Source organism: Lutra lutra, chromosome 1 (genome assembly GCF_902655055.1).
Source record: "Lutra lutra chromosome 1, mLutLut1.2, whole genome shotgun sequence".
In the NCBI taxonomy this organism is placed as follows: Eukaryota; Metazoa; Chordata; class Mammalia; order Carnivora; family Mustelidae; genus Lutra; species Lutra lutra.
The window spans coordinates 189,247,673-189,267,996 of record NC_062278.1 but is presented as its reverse complement, the minus strand read 5'-3'; the positions used below and the strand labels follow the sequence as shown (position 1 = coordinate 189,267,996).

The window sequence follows — 20,324 nt, the reverse complement described above, 5'->3', positions numbered from 1 at the left end:
AGGGACCTCCCAGGCTATCAGCCGACAGGGCCCAGGCGGCCCGCCCAGTTTCCACTGGAGTGGCCCCTGCAGGGGTGAGAGCAACTTAGTTCCTCAGGCAGTTAAGGAGGATAAGCCAAAACCCTGCATTCTCCAGGGAGCAGGCACCTGTTCACCCACTGCTCTCTACAACACCAGGAGCCCCTGTTAGGCCAGACTCCGAGAGGTAAGGTCCTGGTCTGAGGTCACCTGCCCAACCAGCGTGCAAGCCCTGCTTTCCTTGGACCCCAGGCCGTGCTGTTCTCTGAAGGGAAAATGCCCGAGAGGCTTTATCATACAGCCTGTGGTTACGAGGACAGAGATGGGTCTGTGGGAGTCCCTGAAATCCCCACAAGGGCCACAGAAGGAACCCTCCCTCTGCCGGCGGTAAAAACATCCCCAGTGCTTTCCAAGCTGGCTTGCCGGCGGCTCTGCGGTTCGCGGAGAGGAGACTACCTCTGCGCTGGGCTCCAGTCTCCAAGACAAGACTCTCCCCGCTCTGGGAGCGACACCACTGGTGTGCCTTTAAAACCAGGGCCAGGCCCGCTTCCTGCCTCACCTAGAAGACTTCTGATCCCCCAGTCAAACGATTCAGGATCTCTCTTAGCATACAGTTTCCCAAGCCTCCAATATAGATCTGACTGCACTTGGGGAGGGTTAAGGATGTGTACAGTAGGATTAAGGAGCCTGTCTTCTGCCACAGTCTTTCTTATCTCCCCTGAAGATGGCAACACCTGCTGTAACGTCCAAATGGCCTCCAGGCACTGTTCTGGGACGGCCTCCAGGACCCCTGCTCTGTACCCACAACCACACCATCCCCTCACCCTGCCTGCTGTAGCTTCCTGCAGGAGCTCAGTTTCTTTCTTGAGACCAAGTCTTCAATTTCCTCCTTCGCTTCAGATTAAAAACAAAAACAAAAAAACTACCATCACAGATCCAGATGTAAGATGTAAACTACAAACTTAGAGAAAACGCAGAAAACCTCTGGGATCTAAAGCTAGGCAGAATTCTTCGACTTGACACTAAAAGCCCAAACCAAAAAAAAGGACAAATTAATACCCTGGACTTCATCAAAATTAGAAACATTTGCTTTGGGAAAGGTCCTGCTATGATGAAAGACAAGCTACAGGCCAGGAGAAAATACTTTCAAGCCACACATACAACAAAGATCCCCTATCTAGAATATATATATATATACGGATACATATACATATATATTCTAGATAGGGGATATATATTATATATACGTATATTTATATATATATATATTTTAAGATTTTATTTATTTGAGAGACAGAGATCAAAGTAGGCAGAGAGAGAGGAGGAAGCAGGTCCCCCACTGAGCAGCGAACCCGATGCGGGGCTCGATCCCAGGACCCTGAGATCATGACCTGAGCTGAAGGCAAAGGCCCCAACCCACTGAGCCACCCAGGTGCCCCTAGAATATATTTTTTAAAAACTCTGAAAACTCAACAATAAAAACCAAAGGTTCCAATTAGGAAATGGGCATGAGACAGGACATTGCCAAACGCTGGCTGCAGGCAGAGAACCCAATGATTCACAGGCCGCTGGTGCGAACGCAAGATGGTACAGCCACCTGGAAAAGGATGGCAGTTTCTTGGAGCACTGAATGCACCATTACCACACAAGACAGCAACTCTACGGCACACACCCCGGAGAAATGAAAATCGATGTTCACTCAAAAGCCTGCGTGTGAACGCTTGTACCAGCTTTATTCTTAACAGCCCAATGAGGAAACACCCCAGACGTCCTTCAACAGAGGAATGGCTCAACAAGGTGTGGTACACCCGTATCACAGCACAGCGTACTATCACTATTCGGCAATAAACACAAGGCAGCTACTGACGGACCCACCCACCTAGATGGCTCTCTAGGGAATTAGGCTGCCTAAAAGTCCCAGAAGGTTCCATGCTGTGTGAATCCACGCACTTCACATTCTTTAAATGGCATTTATATGTATGGAGAGCAAATGAGACATTGCCCAGGGTGTGGGGGCAGAAGGGAAACAGGGAGCCTTCGAAAAGGCAAAATGAGGGTCTCTCCGGAGAGGGAGGGTTCTCTGCCTTGATTGTATCAATGTCAGTATCCTAGTTGCAAAAGTTTTATAAAATGTTACTACTAGGGGAACCCGGTTAAGGGTATAGGAGAATCTTCCTATATTATTATTATTATTTTTTTTTTACAACTGCATGTGAATCTACAATCAAAAAATACGAGGTTTAACACACCAAAAAACAGTCACTACATTCCTTGTGGAATCAGGTAGGGGCCCCAGCAGAATTCATGGTGTTACCAGCAGATCTGCTACCTCTTTTCGTCTCCAGCGGTTCCTCCAAACCAGCAGAAAGTACCTGGTAGGCCTCCATTCTGAAAGCCACGTACTAAACCCTCCTGGGCACTATGGGATTTCTAAAATCCAGGGATAAGCATGAACTGCTTATTATTTTCCACTGTTGAAGAAAGGACAAAGGGGTATGGACTCCCAGTGAGAAGGGGGATGTTGATAAAGCCTGCTAGAAAACCAGTGTGGCCCCTGCCTGGTGCATGGGGAGTGCCTACTCCGTCCAGCGCCCCCCCCCCCACTGCAGCCCAGCCCCAGGGCTGCCTGGCTAAGCAGCAGGGCTTGCTAGGCGTCCACACATAGACACAGGTCAAACGTGCCCCACACACAGGAGATTCCCGAAGCATCATCCCTGAAACACTAGCTTCGGAGGACTTCCATGAAACGCTTCTGGAAAATCCGCACACATTGTTCCCCTTGCAGACTCCTGAAGCAGGCCAGCAAAGGAAAGGTATCGACAAGAACTCCAATTAGCCTACCTTTCATTCCGCTCGACTCTGCATTTGCTAAATTTACATGATGGAACTCATCCCACACAACACATGCTGAAGATGATTCACTGGACCGTCCCCCCACCCCATTATTAAAGGCTCTGACATGTCCTGTAGCACAGAAAGCTGCTTATCTGTAACTGTGATTTCAGAACTTTCTGACTCAGATAAGCAGTCAGGATGGGCTGGATGCATGGGGGGACTGGCCATGATTCTCCAGCCTCACTTTGTGGAGAAAGCCTTTTCCCCAAAACACCTGCTGGCCCCTCACAGGTGAGCAAACACGCACACACACCAGGGTGGAGACAATTTCATATCTAGAAAACAGCAAGATAAGGATTCCAACCTAGACAAGGACCCACAGGGCCCACCCTCCTCCCTGTAAGGCACACTGCCTGCCAAGCAGAAGTTTCCACTCCATCTTCTCCCCTGTAATACTCGGCGTGGCTCGTCAACAAATCAGGAAAACCAAGTCCTACCTCTTGGCCGGAAAGAGCCATGCCCCTCAGGAGCCCCCAACAGACTACTTCTGTTATTACTTGTCCCAAGTTGGTCCCTTCATCTTGACGATAAATGTCTCGAGCTACGCAATATCTTCCCCATGGCCCACAATCACTTATTCTTGGACTGACCTATTTAATCCATTTATTTATTCAGTCAAATGTGTGCGGGATGCTTATCGTGTGCAGCTGCTAAAAAAAAAAAAAAAAGTATTATTTGACTGAAGTACCATTGTCCCCCTCTCCCCAGCCCTCATACCAGAAACACACGGACTGGAATCGAGGAAAAAAACACAGATGTGATGGGTGCACGGACAGAGGAGACACAATGGTGTGGGGGAGGCAGCTAGGCCAGGAGCAGCCATTTCAGACCACAGTGACAAGATAGGATCCAGAGATGCAGTCTATGTGGGCCCCCACCTGACCCCTCCCGCTCCCAGTACAGCTTTGTGCAAAGGTCAAGGCAGGAAGTGGCTAGAGGGAAGAAGAAATGGACTGTAGGACAAATCTGCAAGAGCCAAGACTCTATCTCATAGGTGATGGGGAAGCCACAAAGGAGCCCTTCCTCATTTCCTCACCAAACACCAATGCAGGCCAACCCACAAGGCAGTGGTTCCCTGGGTGGTAGGTGTCGAGCGGGGACTGGTGGGGCTAGAGCTCCCTGCGGGTCCCATGGGGAGGGAATGGAGAAGGGAAGAGAAGGGCTGAGTGTGGGCACCTTTGGAGCCAAGGCCATGAGGAGCCCCCGGAGAGACAGGCTACAGGTCCGGGCTTTGGTAGTGGACATGAGGAGTTGGCTAGGGTGCTAACCCTCCCGTCATGTAAGCCGACTTCGCCACACAGTGTTCAGCAGATCCACTGAACTGAACTCAGCACCATCTGAGCCTCTGCCAGGAACCCAGGGTCCCACAGCTAGGTCCCACAGCTAGGTCCCACAGGCAGACAGGAGAGGAAGTGGCCCTGTGCATTCTGGACGCTGGTTCATTGTGGCCAATAGAGCACCAGCCCTTTCCTTACAGATGAGGGAAGAGCAGCCCAAAAGAAGAGAGGGGATGTGTGGAAGACCCTGCAGTAGGGTCTCTGGCAGAGTCAGGGCTGGAAGCCCTGGCTCCTCTCTGAAGGGTACTGGTGCTGATGAGGGGGAGGCCATGTGCACCCGAAGAAAGGATGCTTCCTCCCCATCCCTCAACGCCAGGGACCAGCACCCATCAGAAGGCAAAATGGCGTGCATTCTGGGGTCAGGAGGTAGGATGTGCTTGGTTGGGTGATGTCTGGTCAAGAGGCAAGGGCCTCTCCCGCCCGCAGACGAGTCACCCCAAACCACAACATCCAGCTGGAGGTGGGCAAAGAATGGCCCAAGGTTGTCTGTGAAAACATCCACAAAGGAGATGCGGGATCCCCACGAACCTTCCTCTTCCAAGAGGAGACCCAGGAGGCCACCAAGGCAGAGAGAAGATGAACCTTGACCTTACACAGGAAACCCATCTCATTATGTCTGCAACGCACAGTACTCTGCTTTCCGAATCCATCTCCCCAGACAATGAACTGAATCTCTCAGGAGCTACGGTGCTTTCTCCAGGGACGGGGTAAAGTGAAGACAGGTCCTGGACTCTAAAGCAGAGCCACAGAACTGCTGGAGAAGTCCTGTAACACACACCGGAGGACCGGAGGAAGTAGGAGAGGAACAGGGCCAGCCTGGCCCTGGGAGGGGACCTCGGGGGTGGGAAAGGCTGGATCCCGACTGCCGGCGAGGGCAGGAGGGGGGCCCCTGGGACTCCCAGAACCAAATAAAAATTATGATATTATGAATAATAATAAAAAACTTCACTATGTGTGCTGATAAACACTGTTTTGCTCCTTATAAAAAAAAGAACACAGCCAGTTTGGAAGAAACACCACACTCTAAACAGTCTCAGGGAATCTTTCCCCCTCATTTCCAAAATTCTAGTTACTCTTTCTGACTTACGCAAGTGCCAGTTCCAAACACAGCCCTCACAAATGCCCTCACATACATCACACCATCATCGAAACTCAACGTCAGCGCTAGAATCCTGCTGGACCCTTACAGCTTTTGGGTGGGATCAGAGGGGAACCCTCCCTTTCCACAGCTATTTACAGAGTTTCTTTTTTTTTTTTTTTTTAAGATTTTATTTATTTGACAGACAGAGGTCATAAGTAGGCAGAGAGGCCGGCGGGGGGGCGGGGTGGTGGTGGGGGGAAGCAGGCTCCCTGCTGAGCAGAGAGCCCCATGTGGGGCTGGATCCCAGGACCCTGAGATCATGACCTGAGCCGAAGGCAGCGGCCCAACCCACTGAGCCACCCAGGCGCCCCAACAGAGTTTCTTTTTTAAAAGAAGAGCAAAGTCTTACCTCAGGAATTAGGAAGAACAAGGTTTTTTTTTTTTTTTTTTAAAGATTTTATTTGACAGAGAGAGATCACAAGTAGACGGAGAGGCAGGCAGAGAGAGAGAGAGAGAGAGGGAAGCAGGCTCCCTGCTGAGCAGAGAGCCCGATGCGGGGCTCGATCCCAGGACCCTGAGATCATGACCTGAGCCGAAGGCAGCGGCTTAACCCACTGAGCCACCCAGGCGCCCCAAGAACAAGGTTTTGAAGAGACTTAAGTAAGTTTTGCCTACCATTTTACTGTGAAGAGGGTCCCCCACCCCCAACAGAACGGGACTTCCCGGACAGGTGGAACACAGGTGAGAGACAATCCAGTACGCAGCCAAATTAGGTGGCAAGTTTACAAATTCCTCAATCACCAAATGAGGTGGGTACATCCAAGCAAACCCGAGTCCCGCCCCCAGTCAGTGTCTTCCAATGAAATCAGTACGGAAAACCTCTAACAGGGTCCCCCAAATCCTAAGCGCTAAGCTGAAGGTCAGCTTTAGCACTATTTCCCTCCACCTGGAACAGAAAAAGAAAAGCAAAGCAAAAGGGGGCGCACAGGGGCAGGACACCAGAGGAGCCTGGGTATCTTCAGTGACAGGAATGAGAGGGAAGGAGAGAGGGAGGACAAGATCTTTTATTTGCAATCACCCAGCATGGGATCATGAAAACTTGGGCTGCATATCGAAATGATCTGGGGAGCTTTAAAAACCCATTGCCTGTGCCCAATGCCACCCCCACCCCCGGCCCAGGTATTTGATTTATTTGTCCTGGCATGGGACCTGAGCATCTAGGTTTTTTTGCTTTTTTTGTGTTTTTTTTTCCCAGTTCATTCTGCCATGCAGCCAAAAATGATAGTCCTGCTTCAATGTTTGCTTAGTGTTCCGGGCGCTTGCTCCACCCATCCCAGACATCCCAGACAAGGAAGGGAAGGAGGAGAGGAGAGAAGTCAAGGCCACTGCTGCACTCCAGAGCTCCTGCACCGGGAATTCACCTAAGAGAGAGCTAAGGGCCTAGACACACACACAAATACGGGGATGGGGAACTTCAACTAGGTCACCAGCGAGTGACTGACCCATAATGGTATCTCCAATCGAGGTCTGTTTTCAGGGGATACAAAGAGCCTGTGCCCCAGTCAGCCACCAAAGCCCCTCAGAACACAGTGGCAGAACCAAGCCATCTCCCTCCACACCAGAGGCCGCTCAGTCTTAAAGGAGCGGCTCCCACTTGGCGCACGATCACTACGGAGGACACACTGAATCGAGCCCCCGTGGTGTTCAGTGAATCCGTACAACCTGCCGTATCAGCAAGGCCCTCTGTAGGACCCAGCAAGTGAGGCCCAGAGAGCACAGCACGGGCGAGGATGAAGGCAGGCCTGCACGAGATCCTGCCAATCCCAAGCCTTCTCTTAAGAGCTCTGCAGAGCGAGCCCTCCCTGTGAAAGCTCAACAGGGCAGGCATGGATATAAGCTGGAAAGATCCTTCTGCAACGACCTTTTCCTCCAGCTGCCTGGGGAGGGAGCCTGGGTCTCTACAAGCTCATCTCTCAGCAGCCCTCTCAGGTCCCTCCCCAATAATAAAATGTTTCTTAGCCCCAGACACTCTCCATCCATCCAGCTGAGCAGGGACCACGGGCCTCAAGGGCAGCCACCCCATGGGTGCCACGCGGCTGCCTGCTGCCAGCCTTCACGCACACTTTTCTACATCCTGGTTGCAGGAGTTGGACAGAACGAGCCACAGTCTGGCACCTTTCTCTCGGCTGTTCGGGTTTGAAAGGCAACCAGGCAATGAGGAAATGGTGCAGGAATTCTGCTCGAGGGACGTCTTTAAGGGCAGGTCGCCACTCTCCGAGAAGCCGCCGGCACGAAGGCGCCCCGTGTCTGGCTCTGCAGAAACCCGGAGATGAACTGAGTTTCCCTCAAACCCAGACCACCGCCCTCAGCTCAAAAATAACTCACCTGTGGGTGTGGTCAGGGGCTGAGGGGAGGACTTCTGGGTACCCTGCGTCAGCTGACGACCGTCATCTCGGGGCTGCCCAAAGGAGGTTCACCTGAGGGCAGCACCGCTGAGGCATGAGGCACGCATGCCCTCTGCTCTGCGGCAGGAGAAAGCTCTCACCTGCGCTCCGGAGCCATGTCAGAGCCCTCCGGCCCCATCCCCAGGCTTCCCCCACCTAACACAACTTGAGATGACAACACCCTCCCAGGCCACATACTTCTTTTTATACAATGAATACAAACCCCAAAGGTGGACAGCAAAGAAATCAAGACCCACTTCTGCCACTTCCTGTGTGACCTCAGACAGGTCTTTGGCCCTCTCTGTGCCTCAGGTGCCTCATCTGCAAAAGGGACTTAAAACAGACCCTATGCCCTCTCGTGGGACTGCAGAGGCACTACAATGAAATGAGGCCCATGAAGGCATGTAGGGCAATGCCTTCCAACGTCAGGGAACCACGTACACTAACCCCTGCCATGTTTCATCTCAGAAGGAGGGAGACTGATTTGATTCTGGAGAGAGCGAGCTTACATGAGCAGGGGGAGAGGGAGCGTCTCATGCAGATTTGCTGCGAGCAGGGAGCCTAACACGGAGCCCGATCCCACAACCCTGAGATCATGATCTGAGCCGAAACCAAGAGAGGGATCACAACCGAGGAGCCACCCAAACACCCTGAGACAGCTGATGTTTTGATCACTTCTGAACTACAAGAAAAGGCAATTTTATGTGACTCCATACAACGAGTAAGCTCTTCTATCTTGAAGAACCCCTGCCTTTGAATAAGCAGGGTGACTCTCATATTCCCTAACACCCAACAACGACAGACCTTATGAAAGGAAGGCCCAGCATAAATGCAAACACATTTCTTCCACTTGGGCTATAAAAGCGGGAAATGGCTCCCAGGTGTGAGCAGACACAATGGGCCCTGCCTTCTTTGGAAGGTCACCACGCGGGTCAAAGTCGAGCCAGCCATTTTCGGATTAGGTGCACACGCTCCTGAGGCTTCCCCAGTGGTAAGGGGATTACGGAAGCCACCTGCAGGAAGTGGCGGAGGGGGAGGAGGGGGGAGGAAATGGTCCCGCTTGGAAGGAGACTATTGATTCCGGCCGGGCCCAGCTCCTTTTACACAGAGACTGAGCAAACCACAAGGCACTCCACCTCCAGGCTGGGGCTCCCAGAGCCCTGGAGGGCTTTCAGCACCCATGGCTGCAAGGAGAGGCACTTCCCTCCCAGAATGGCCACCCTCCACCAGCACCCCTGTGCTCACTGGGTCTCGGACTCTATTTCAAGCTTACATGGTCACCAGAAGAAATGAGAAAGAGAGGAGGGGAGAGCCACACACACAACAAAAGCCAACTCTGAACCGCAGAACCTAAGCTACCGAGTTCCCAGAGCAGACAGTGACCTCTGTGAGCACGCTCCTATTTCCCGGCCTCCCCTTGCTGGGCTCCCCAGACCCACAGCTGGTGTTCGCTTCACTTTCTCAGCAAATGACTTACAGATGGACCACTCATCTGGCTGCCTCACCACCCCACTCACAAAGAGAGGAAAAAAAGGAAAATGACAAGTCAGGACTATGTGATCTGGCAGGCTTGCCGTGGGGGCCCCAGCAGAAGGCTCCCTGAGAGTCAGGGCAAGAAGCAGTGTGCAGGACAGAACCCCTGGGATGATTCCGGGACAGTGAGCTGCTGTCCTTGTAAACTGGGTGTTTAATTTTCTATTTTGAGGCTCACTGGTGGTATCCAGCGGCTGATGTAGCTGCAGTTCTAGGAACCAGGGGTCCTGCTCTGCCTTCTGACAGAAGCTTGCTGGCTCTTCACAGCAGTCTGCCTGCTGACAAAGCAAAAAAAGGGGACGGGCCATGTCCTGTGAGTATGTCTCCAAGTACGCAAAATGTTGGTCAATGGTCAAGCATGCCAGGTGCACCCTGTGATGCCTGTAACCCACTCACGTGTTGGGGGAGAGAAAGGAGATCGGGGCCGGAAGGGGGGTGCTCAGCTAAAACGTCACTCCCTCTTACACCCTATCAGCGCCAGCAGTGAGGGATCCTGCAGACTGTCCCCCACCCTCGCCCGCATTATGACGACTATGATGGTTTAACCATCTTTCTCTGTAGTTAGCCTGTGAGTTCCTTGGGGGCAGAGACCCCAGTCCACGGGGCATGTCTGTGTGGCTTCACCTCATGGCAAGCCATGGCAGCCCTGCATGGGAGTCCCTGGTCTCTACCCTGCACCCACCTCAGCCGCCTCCCCGTCCATCTCTTACTCGCGGATCACCAGGACCACAGCCTCCCAGCGGCAGAGGGCAGGGACACCAGGGGGTGAGTAAGCGGGTGGGTGGGCAGAGGAGGGCCCTGAGTTTTGATTCCATTAGCGCAGGGGATGACTGCCCACATTTCAGACGCTTCCTTTCACCGGCACCTGGGGTGAGTGGTGGTAGAAGGCACGTCCCCGCACGGGCTCTTCCTGCTCACGGAGGCGGGGCCGTACGCACAGTCTCTCATACCCACACACGGACGGACGCGGTAACAGGTGTCCTGCCAGGCCAGGCTGTTCACTGGGCGCTCCCCGCCTCTGCAGTGACTGGGGAAGTTCTGCTGGGGAGATCTGCGTGACCACCAAGACGCAGCAAACGAAGCAGAGACAAACTGGTAACAGCCATGAGCCTCAAAGCCACAGCCAGATGTTTCCCCCTACCCCCCGCACCTCCCTCAGAAGTAAATAACCCCACCAGGCTTTTGAGCCCCGCTGTCCCAAACGCCTATTGCTAAAATGGCAACATCAGGAACTCAAGTAATTTACTGCCCTCCAAAAGCTAAGCGGCTTCGCAGGGACTCCACACCTGAGTCTTGGAGAGCCCGGCCCTCATCCCCATGTAAGCCCAGGCAGTGGTTTGCACTCCAGACCTGCTGGATCAGAAACGGGCCAAGGTCTGGCCGTCTGGGTCTCAGCAAGCCTTGCAGGTGATGCTGACCAGTGGCTCAGTTTGAGAATCACAGAGGTGATGGGAGAGCAACATCTCCCAAGGGAATGGTGTGCTGCTTCATCTAGGGCAAAGATTCAGTTCACACCAACACCACTCTGGGCAGACAAGGCAGAACGTGGGCACGGATCTGAAGACACAGGAGAGGCACCTCGGCCTCCTTTATATCCACAATGTGCTATTTTCTGACCAGGACCGTACCTTCTGCTTAGCGTGTGGGAAACAAACTGGCCACAGACTGCTCGACAACACGGACATTCACTGAAATTCAACTTGGGGCTTTTTAAACACAACTTTGTTCAGTTTCTGCCTCAAGTGTCTCAGTCACTGTTAATTCCACACTCCTGAGAAGAAGGAAGTAAGATGCTGCATCGGCCCACAGAGGGTTTCCCTGCGCACCAACGCCAAAGCAGACTGGCCTGCCTTCACCAGCATGGCTGCACGGGCTTCTCAGGGCTTCTCTGGGGCAGGACGCATCTCTGAAGCAGAACGCGCCAAGGGCTACCCGAGTCCACGTTTTCTAAGAGACTGGATTAAGTCCACTCTTAGCCTCCTGATGTGTGGATGGGTTAGCAAATTCCTCTACGGGAAGGACGGATGATCCTTTTACCTCTGGGAGAGCTGCCTCTCCTCCCCCCACGCACACCTACAGCGCCCCCCTCCCCACCCCCGCCCAGCTGCGTTCAATACACAAGGAGCGTCACCGCCCCGGATGACTGCTCAAGGTTCCCAGATGAAGAATGATTTCATACTTCTGGGGATGAACATGGTGTGTTCAAAACAAAACAAAAACCAACAAAGGTTTTACCATCAGTTCTGTATTATGTCTGCAGATGATGACCTTCCTCCAGGTGAGGAAATACGGAGCAAGCTGGAAAGGCAGCTAAAAGAAAGGCAAGACGCCTTACCCCAACTCAGTAGGGACACACACACACACGCACGCACGCACGCACGCGCACGCTTTTAGTAACCCCAGCGAGACATTTATGACTCTGTCCTTTCTCCTGTTCACTGACATCCTACCTCCGGTCCCCCAGAGAAGCCAGCTGAGTTCTGGGTCCCCTTCTCTGTGACTTCTGGGCCCTCTTAGAGATGTACTCCTCCCCTCAGCCCTGAGGGGCCGTGGCCAAATCCTCACTGACTCCCCTCTGAGGCCTGCTCTTTAATTACACCTTAATGTGAACCGATCTTTGCTTTAATGAGCCTATAAAGAAGATTGATTGGGCCCTGGCTTTTCTAGAGGGCTCACCCGGCAGGCAAAGGAAAAGTGAAGGACTGCTATTGATTCTGCTTCCCCAGAAGATACAGCCAAGAAGAGGGCTCCATCCTTCATAGCCTTGGGCTCCCTCAACCCCACCCAGGGCTCCTTCCACTTAACTGTCTCTGAGTGGGGTCACAGGACACCCGGTTTCTTTCCTTACAGGTTTTTATTCTCCGGAAGTTACAATAAAGAAATGTTAAATACACCATCCCTTTTTACTGAATCCATTTCTCTTTAGCCGAGAGGTCATAGCGAAACAGGTAATGTGGAGACGGACAACCACCTCCGGTATTTTTACTTAAATTAGTCTAAGTCTCCCAAATACATTTTTATTAACATGAGAGAAAAATAATTTTCTTCAAAAAAATTTTCAGATTAGTGGTTGCCAGGAGTGTGAGGGGAAGAGGATGGGGGACGGGGTTGGTTTGTTTGTTTTTTGAGGTAGTGATAATGTTCTGGAATTAGAAACTGACGACAACTGCACAACGAGAATGGGCTAAAAGCCGCTGAACTGTATACTCTAAAATGCTTAAAACAGCGAGTTTCGTTATGCTGATTTTATCTCAATTAAAAAATTACTTTTCGAGTAGCACCCGGAGGGCTCTGTCGGCAGAGCACATGACTCCTGATCTTGGGGTTGTGAGTTCAAGCCCCACACTGGTATAAAGATTACTTAAAATAAGATCTTTAGAATAAGGGTATAAAGATTACTTAAAATAAGATCTTTTGAACAAATAATTTTAAAAAAAAGTGTTTTTTTCATGACTCAAAGTAAAAGGTGTTTCAATGTGTTTTCAAACAAGACAGAAACCTGAGGCATTTTAATAGGACTATTACAGAATCACAAGTAATTGTGTGCAAGGCATCTCCGCCAAGCTCTCCCACCTGATCTAGGCCAAAGGCAGTGGAGAGTGAAAGAAAAGGGATGGGGAAGCGACAAGGTTTAAAATGCACACCAGCTGTGTGGTGCGCCTGGCTGGCTCGGTTGGCAGGGTATGGGACTCTCAGTCTCAGGGTTGTGAGCTGGAGCCCCTGAGGACAGAGGTTACTTTAACACATACACCCCTGAACTGGAAAAGAAGTTACCTGGACCGAGCCCAGGGCCGGATGGGAAACTTGTTACAGCTGACACGCGTGAGACAAAAGCAAACGTCGATTTCACAGCAAGCATTTTACTCCTAGGACTGAACAAAATCCAACCATTTCCACTGTAACAGATCTTCTCCATGATACAAGTGCAGGAACACCCCAGGAAAAGCGGAAATTTTTCTTCACCAGAAATGTCACTTTTGCATCAGACAAAATTACTGTTGCCGTGGGAATTGTAACATGAGTTTCCTGGACTTCAAATTAAAAAACACACACAAAATGGAAACGTAAAAATCTACTGGCAGATTTCGCTCCCATTTAACAAAACTCTTGTTTTTTGTTTTTTGGGTTTTTTTTCCTGAGAACTGTTCTATCAAATTAGCTTCCCCACTCCCCACCCCAGTTCTATTAAGAGCTTTCCTTACATTTCATGCTTTTTTGTTAGTAAGGACAAATGGCTTTGGCATTATCCTCCTCTCTGACAAATTCCTTAATTGAATTAGATTCCTTTAATCAGAAAGGATTAACCAATTGAAATTTTACTGAATGACTTCAGTTCCCAAAACTCTGCGAGAAAGTCTGTTCTGAAGTCCTGACAGTAAAGCCGGACAGAAAGCCTGCCCCGAGGCCCTCCCAACTGTGACCCCTGAGGAGGAGGGCCCTGATGCCCTGACGTCTGGGGCCTCAGAGCACCCTTGTGTGAGCAAGGAGCCAGGTGACGGACAGGGCCACAGGACACTGGGAACCATGCACGGGGACAATGAGCGGATCTGCAGAGGCACACGCCGTGCCGACAGGTGTAGGAGCCACAGACCACAGAGCCACTACCTCAGTGGAAGCCAGTGTGCCCCACGGGTGCCCACGGCATAGCAGGTCCGTCACTTCTCTGATGCCCTCACTGCCCCTGTGCTCAATGTCCGGGTCACAGAAGGAATATGAAACCGTCTCAGCCCCTCACTCAGCTGATGACACAGAAGCTCCCCGTCCCAGGTCACAACATCAGAGCAGGATGCTTGCCTGGTCAGCCCCTCCCTCGAAGCCCCCACCTGGAAATGGGTCCCCAGAAAGTTGTGCTGGCTCCTCTACCTCAGCGGGCCTCAGCCAACTAGACCCTTGACACATTTCACTTGTTCTCCTGATCCTCTGGCTACCCACAACCGGAGGTGAGACGCAAACACAAATCTGGGGATTAGGGTATGACACGGGACATGTACGGAGCTCGCCAACCTACTGTGTCTTCACATGCTGTGCTAGGGGCTTCCCAGATGCGATAGCACTGAAGCCTGGTGAGGACACTTCTGGATGGCCCCTGGGCCCCAAACTCACAGGCACAGAAGGGACCTACTCCACATTTGTTGAACATATGACATTTCCGAATTCAGTGGTTCTGAAAAGCCACAGACACACCAGCAGAACAAGCTCTTCGAAGCCTGACGGACAGGAATTATCCTGGGGACAGAGACGCTGAGCACTTCCTGGGCCGGCCTGGAAGGACAGGCCATCCCGCTGCCCACTGCTACTTTTGTCCCCATCCTTTGCACGGTCCCCTTGGGAAAATACAGAAAGGCATGAAGGATGACAGCAGAATTACCCACAATCCTGCTGCCCAGATGTCACGCTGCTAACCTAATCTGCAGGGCTGCAGCCAGGGAATCAGGCCTCTCAGAGCAAAGAAAGATCAACACCCTTCAGTTCCTGTGGTTTCAGAGAAATCACTGACCAAGTCAGATGGGGACCAGCGTCAGGCCGAAGAGGTGCCTGCCAACACTAACCGGCATTTTCCAAACTCACTCAAAACCAGGAGGGAGCCTTTATTTCTTCTCCCTGCTTTACATAGTTTAACGCTGTCTAATTGGAATAGCAGGAACGAGGCCAACCGGCCCCACGGCTCCAGGCTCTTGGGCCAAGGAACAGAAATGTATTTTTAGTTAGCAGAGCAAGGCGTGATTCGAGTACGACAGGCCCCCAGGCCAAGCTGGGGGCCCTGCCCATCTCTGGCATGGCCGGCTCGGAGTCACCTGCTGTGCTCGTGCACCCAGGGCATGGGGGCACATAAAGGAAAAGAGCACAGGCATCTGGGTCCAGTCTCAGTCCCACCTCTCGACTTGGCAACTTACAGGAACTCAGGGATCCTCGGTTTCCTCTTAGTGACACAAAGATGTTCTCTGTGTCCCTGGTTTCCTCCCCGAGGGAAGGCAGAGCTTCTCACCCTTGAATGAGTGTGCAGAGGGCCAAGGGACCTTCCTAAAGCAGCTTCTGATCCAGCGTGGCTGGGCTGAGGCCCGAGATTCTTCATTTCCAACGAGCCCAGTGTGGGTAGGACACTGTTAACCCAGGAACCATACTTTTAGTAACAAGAAGTTAAAAGCACCTTCTAGCGGTTTCCTCTATGAACATACAAGGGAGCATCACATCCTTAATTAGCCTCTGGTATGGGTAACTCATTTAATTTAGCAGCAGTTCAACACTTTCCAGATGCTGGACACACAGGCGGATGGGTACAAAGACACAGTCAGACCCCTGCCTGCCCATCTTGGGACAAAAGGCCACAACCTTCATTCCAGCACTCCACAGAAACAAGGACTGCCCCCCAGATCCCGTGGCCCTACGGTTAAGATCATGCCAGGGCCCCAGGGGCCATGTGACAGGCGGCTACAAGCCAGAAGCAGCAGCCACCATCTGTCAAACACCTCCCAGGTGTCTTGCATGATGCCAGGAGTTTCCTATACTACAATGCACTTCTCTTGGACCTCTGGTTCACCTTTCCCACGTGTAAAGGACCAAGGAAACTCTGTAAATGAGGACAATGAGGTTTGGAGAGAGAAAGCTATTTTTCCAGGACATGGAGATGGGGCCATCATTCTAACTAACCCTTTGCTATTTCAATCCTGCAATGCCTTGAAAAGGGTTAAGCTCGACACCCCAACTCATAAGGACGGAGCACTTCCCCAGCACAGGGCCTGTTGCCAGCAAAAATCCGACACCTGCAAGCTACAAGAGCCATCACATGGATGACGTCTTCCCACCAGGTCCCTCTGCTCTGCCTGCCAAGAGTCAGTGTCAAGAAAAGATACGTGCAGGGGAGCAAACGAGCTCTAACACCAGCAGAATCAAAATCAAATAAAAATAGGGCTGGTGTGGAAAAAAGGAAATTTAGTGTGAAGAGAAAGGTGTTCTGCTGAGGCTGTCCACAGAAATGTGGTTGAGAAAACTGTTGGGACCCACAGCGGGTTCATCCAGAAAGACCTCTGTGCTGGTTTCAAACAAGTGAGCGCCCCGCCCCCCACTGAGGGCTGAAGTGGGCATCACTCCTGAGCAAAAGCTCTTAGCAGTTCCGAGGAGAACACGTCTTACTTTCATCCTCCCTTCCTTTTCCATTTAAGTCCCTTTATAGCCTTTGTCATTTCCAGCGTGCTGTTGAACACTTGATCACATCAACAGATTCCTTACTTTTAGCTTGATTTCAGAGGCCTGGGGTATTTTTTTTTTAAGCTGTAAAAGCGAACTGGGTCACATGATGAGGTCCAGTGCCACAAACGTGAGCTTGCTGTCTTACAATTCGCATGGCTTCCTTTAACTCCAGTTCATTACTCCAAGTTGCAATTTACCCAGTAGGACCAAGATACTTAGTAAGTCTATGTATCAATTAAGACCAATTTCCCCCCAAATCAGGTGAGGTGAGGGGAGTCTTCCAGGTTTTAACATAACATCAAGCAAGGTACTTGTCGTGAGCATTGGGGCTCTGTGGAGAAAGGCTGTTCTGCACCAGCCAGCACAAGGACACAAGTTTGCCTGCCACCAAATGTCAGCAAGACAATACCATGGCCTCAAGACCCAGCCCAGGGTTCCCTGAGGGGCACCACTTACAGGAAGAGAGAGACGATGTGAGATGAAGCAGCACCCAGGGACGGCACGGCTGTCAGCTCATTGTTATTGAGGTACCTGTAACAACAAGAAGACATTTCTCACTTAAGTCAGCCGTTTGAAAAATTTCACATATATAAAGTAAATCAAAAAACACTGCCGAGGGGCGCCTGGGTGGCTCAGTGGGTTAAGGCCTCTGCCTTCGGCTCAGGTCATGATCCCAGGGTCCTGGGATCGAGCCCCACATCTGGCTCTCTGCTCAGTGGGGAGCCTGCTTCCCCCTCTCTCTCTTTCTCTCTGCCTCTCTACTTGTGATCTCTGTCTATAAAATAAATAAATAAAATCTTAAAAACAAACAACAAAAAAACACTGCTGAGTTGGCCATGGGAAGATGATACTGCAATGTTCACTAAAAGATAAAGAATTTTATTTTAAGATTTTATTTATTTGACAGAGAGAGAGAGCATGAACAAGGAGAGGGGCAGAAGCAGAGGGAGAAGCAGACTCCCCACCAAGCAGGGAGCCCGATGTACGGATCAATCCCAGGACCCAGGGATCAAGACCTGAGCTGAAGATAGACGCTTAACCAACCGAGCCACCAAGGTGACCCAAAAGATAAAGAATTTTAAAAGAGACCTGTTAAAGATAGTTAAGTCACATGAGCTCACAAAAACGAACCATCTGCCACAACTATGGTTTAGAAACACACTCTCGGGGGGTGCTACCTGTCTTCCAGATTCGCACCCAGCTCTGAATTCAACACTCACAAACAGGGAGCAGTAAAGGTCGAGGTACGTGGTGCAGAACAAAAGCACCCCGAAACTATCGACGAGGATGTTCCTGGTGGGCTGGAAGAGTCAGAAAAAGGATTTGGGGAGAAAGACCATCCCTTCCTGGTTGCTCTTCCACATCTGAGACACGGGGTTCTACAAATCACAGCTCTGCCATCACCAAAGGACAATGCCCTCATACCCAGGGCCAGAGCCTCCCCCATGCTCAGAGTTCCCAGGAGCTTGGGATATGTGGGCCCGTTATTCCAGTGCCTCAGCCGTCCAACAAGTAACAAGGAAGCTGCACTTGCGCAGTCCCATCTTCTTGGGATTCCAGCTTCCCTGAACTCGGATGAAGCCTCCAGGCACGTTTTCCAGGCATGCGTACATACAGACACACACTTTTGCACAAAGACATTTTGAAAACCCTCCCCAGACCGGACATGCTCTCCAAGCCCCTCTCCCGCCCCAGCCGTCTAAATCTTCATGAAAGGGAAAGCCCGCAAACCAAAACACAGTTTGCTGGGTCTGCCCCAGAGGCTCTGCAATCCAGCCTCCTTACATGGACATGTATTTCCAATTCTGGGGAGAGAATCCAAAATCAGACTTGCAAAGTGAGCCCAAAAATCCTTAAGAAAGCCAGAGCACAGGGATCCAGCTTTCAGCTGGGTGACAAGCTGGAAAGAAACTGTATCTGAGATGCAGAATCAAAGGAGTAACACTAGGTTATCTTACTCTTTTTCTCTCTCTCTCTCTTTTTTTTTTCCCTTAAGAGACTGTGTCCTTACATGGACCATCTTGTTACTGTTTAAAGACAAGGCCGCTGAAGTGACAGCTGCATTCATACAAGTATACAGCTAGTATTGGCTTGAATAGAATAATCTGGTTGTCTGCCATCTTCTATAGATGTGAACAGGAGGAGAAAAAAAAAAGGGGAAAGGCCTTGAATTATCCCATTTGCTTTCTTCAGTGCCAAAGCCAGTTAGAGATGAGGCTTGGCAATTACTGGGCCGTGGGACACAGAACGTCTGTTTCAATAGCTTCATGACTGAAGCATCTGGCAGAGAGAAAGCAGATCCGTATCATGTGGCAAATCCCTTCTTCACTTAAAGGGCCCTTGTCTGTGTGCTGAAGTAGACAATTAATTACTTTAACAGTCTCTTATCTGACGGCCCCCGGAATCAGCCTGTTTCTGTTTCCCCTCTTTGCTCCTCCAACCCTGCAGTGATCCATTTCCCATCTTGGTGTGGGGATGATGAACACTCTCCAGCAGCTTTAATCTCCACTAATACACTTTCACGGTACCATCAATGCACTTAGTACTTGAGGAGACCCTCAGATCTTTGCAGAGCAAGGAAAACTAATGTCAGGGCCAGCTGCCTATAAGGCAGCTTGTGTAGGAAGTCTTCAGTGCCTAGAGATCTGTTCTAGAACACGATGATGGTGCTAGTAATAATGCTGGCAGCAGCTAAACGATGGAGGGACTGCTAGGTGCCCGGCATGGTTCTAAGAGCTTTCCAGCGCATTAACTCATCTTTAGACCCCTACAGGGTAAGACGTCCCACGGACATTCCCATTGTACCAAGGAGGAAATGGAAACACTGAGGTGTGGACTAATTTGATGGTCGCTATAGTAAGTGGCAGTGGCCCGGGGAGTGTAGCGGAAGTCTACCTTCTTAACCACTCACTACCCTCTATTTCTTTATAATTATAGCAGCATCTCCACATGCATGATGCAACTGCATCATTGCCACTCAGACTTAGGTACCAAGTCCTCGTGCTGGTCCCTACCCTGCAGCTAAGGGCTCTAGGTCAACTTTCAGTTGCAATCACGTGACTAAGGCCACACAACTAGAGAGCAGCACAGGCAAGAGCAGAACCCAAGAAGGCGAGCCACGAGGGGCAAGGCCAGCAAGCCAAAGGCTCCTAAACCCTCAGGGAACATGGTGGCTGTGCCTCGGGCTGCTTAGGATCCGACTTGATGCTAAACCTGAAACCGGCAGCTCAGACTTCTCTGCAGGGGAACTTCTGAACGACCTCGGTCTCAGGCCGGCCCCACCACACATACAACAAACTGCTCCCCCCGGATTTCACAGAAATCAATGAACAAGGAAAAGGGGTGGCACAGTAAGATGTCAAATGCTGCCCAAACTGCTGGAAGAGGAGCACACAGGTGTCGCAGCGCTACAGATAAACGGGCATTTCCTATCTAGACTGGCAGTCCTCAGACACAGGCAGAGATCACAGGCTCTGACCCCAGCAGGGCAGCTCGATCTACACAGAGGACAGGCGGCGTCCAAAAGGGAGAGCTGCGTGGCCCACCCACCTCTCGATCATCCCTACATAAAAAGCACCGCTAGTTAAATGTAAATCGGTTGGCGCCGCCACTCCTGGCATTCTCTGTGTGCCCTGTCCCCGTAGATGCGAGAACGGTATCCTCACAAGGCAGTGGAGACCACACTCGCTCTGAGACACGACCAACTTGACAGCCCGAAATAGAGACTGGTCAAAAATAGCACGGCCAGAGCTCGGAGGGAAAGCTGAGCACAGTCTCCACGAATCAGGAAACTAGGGATTTAGGACAAGGTTTGATGAAACTTTCTGA

The 20,324-nt window shown here is 51.2% G+C and overlaps 1 protein-coding gene across 2 annotated transcripts in view; it reads right to left on the bottom strand.

Moving 5' to 3' along the window:
* The window catches only part of LRIG1 (leucine rich repeats and immunoglobulin like domains 1), a 110,159-nt gene that overhangs the window by 47,013 nt on the left and 42,822 nt on the right, over positions 1-20,324 (bottom strand). For both annotated transcript variants that reach the window (XM_047747200.1, XM_047747192.1), the window contains exon 3: positions 16,953-17,027. In XM_047747200.1, the coding sequence (XP_047603156.1) occupies positions 16,953-17,027 (75 nt within the window). The remainder of the gene's footprint in view (positions 1-16,952; positions 17,028-20,324) is intronic.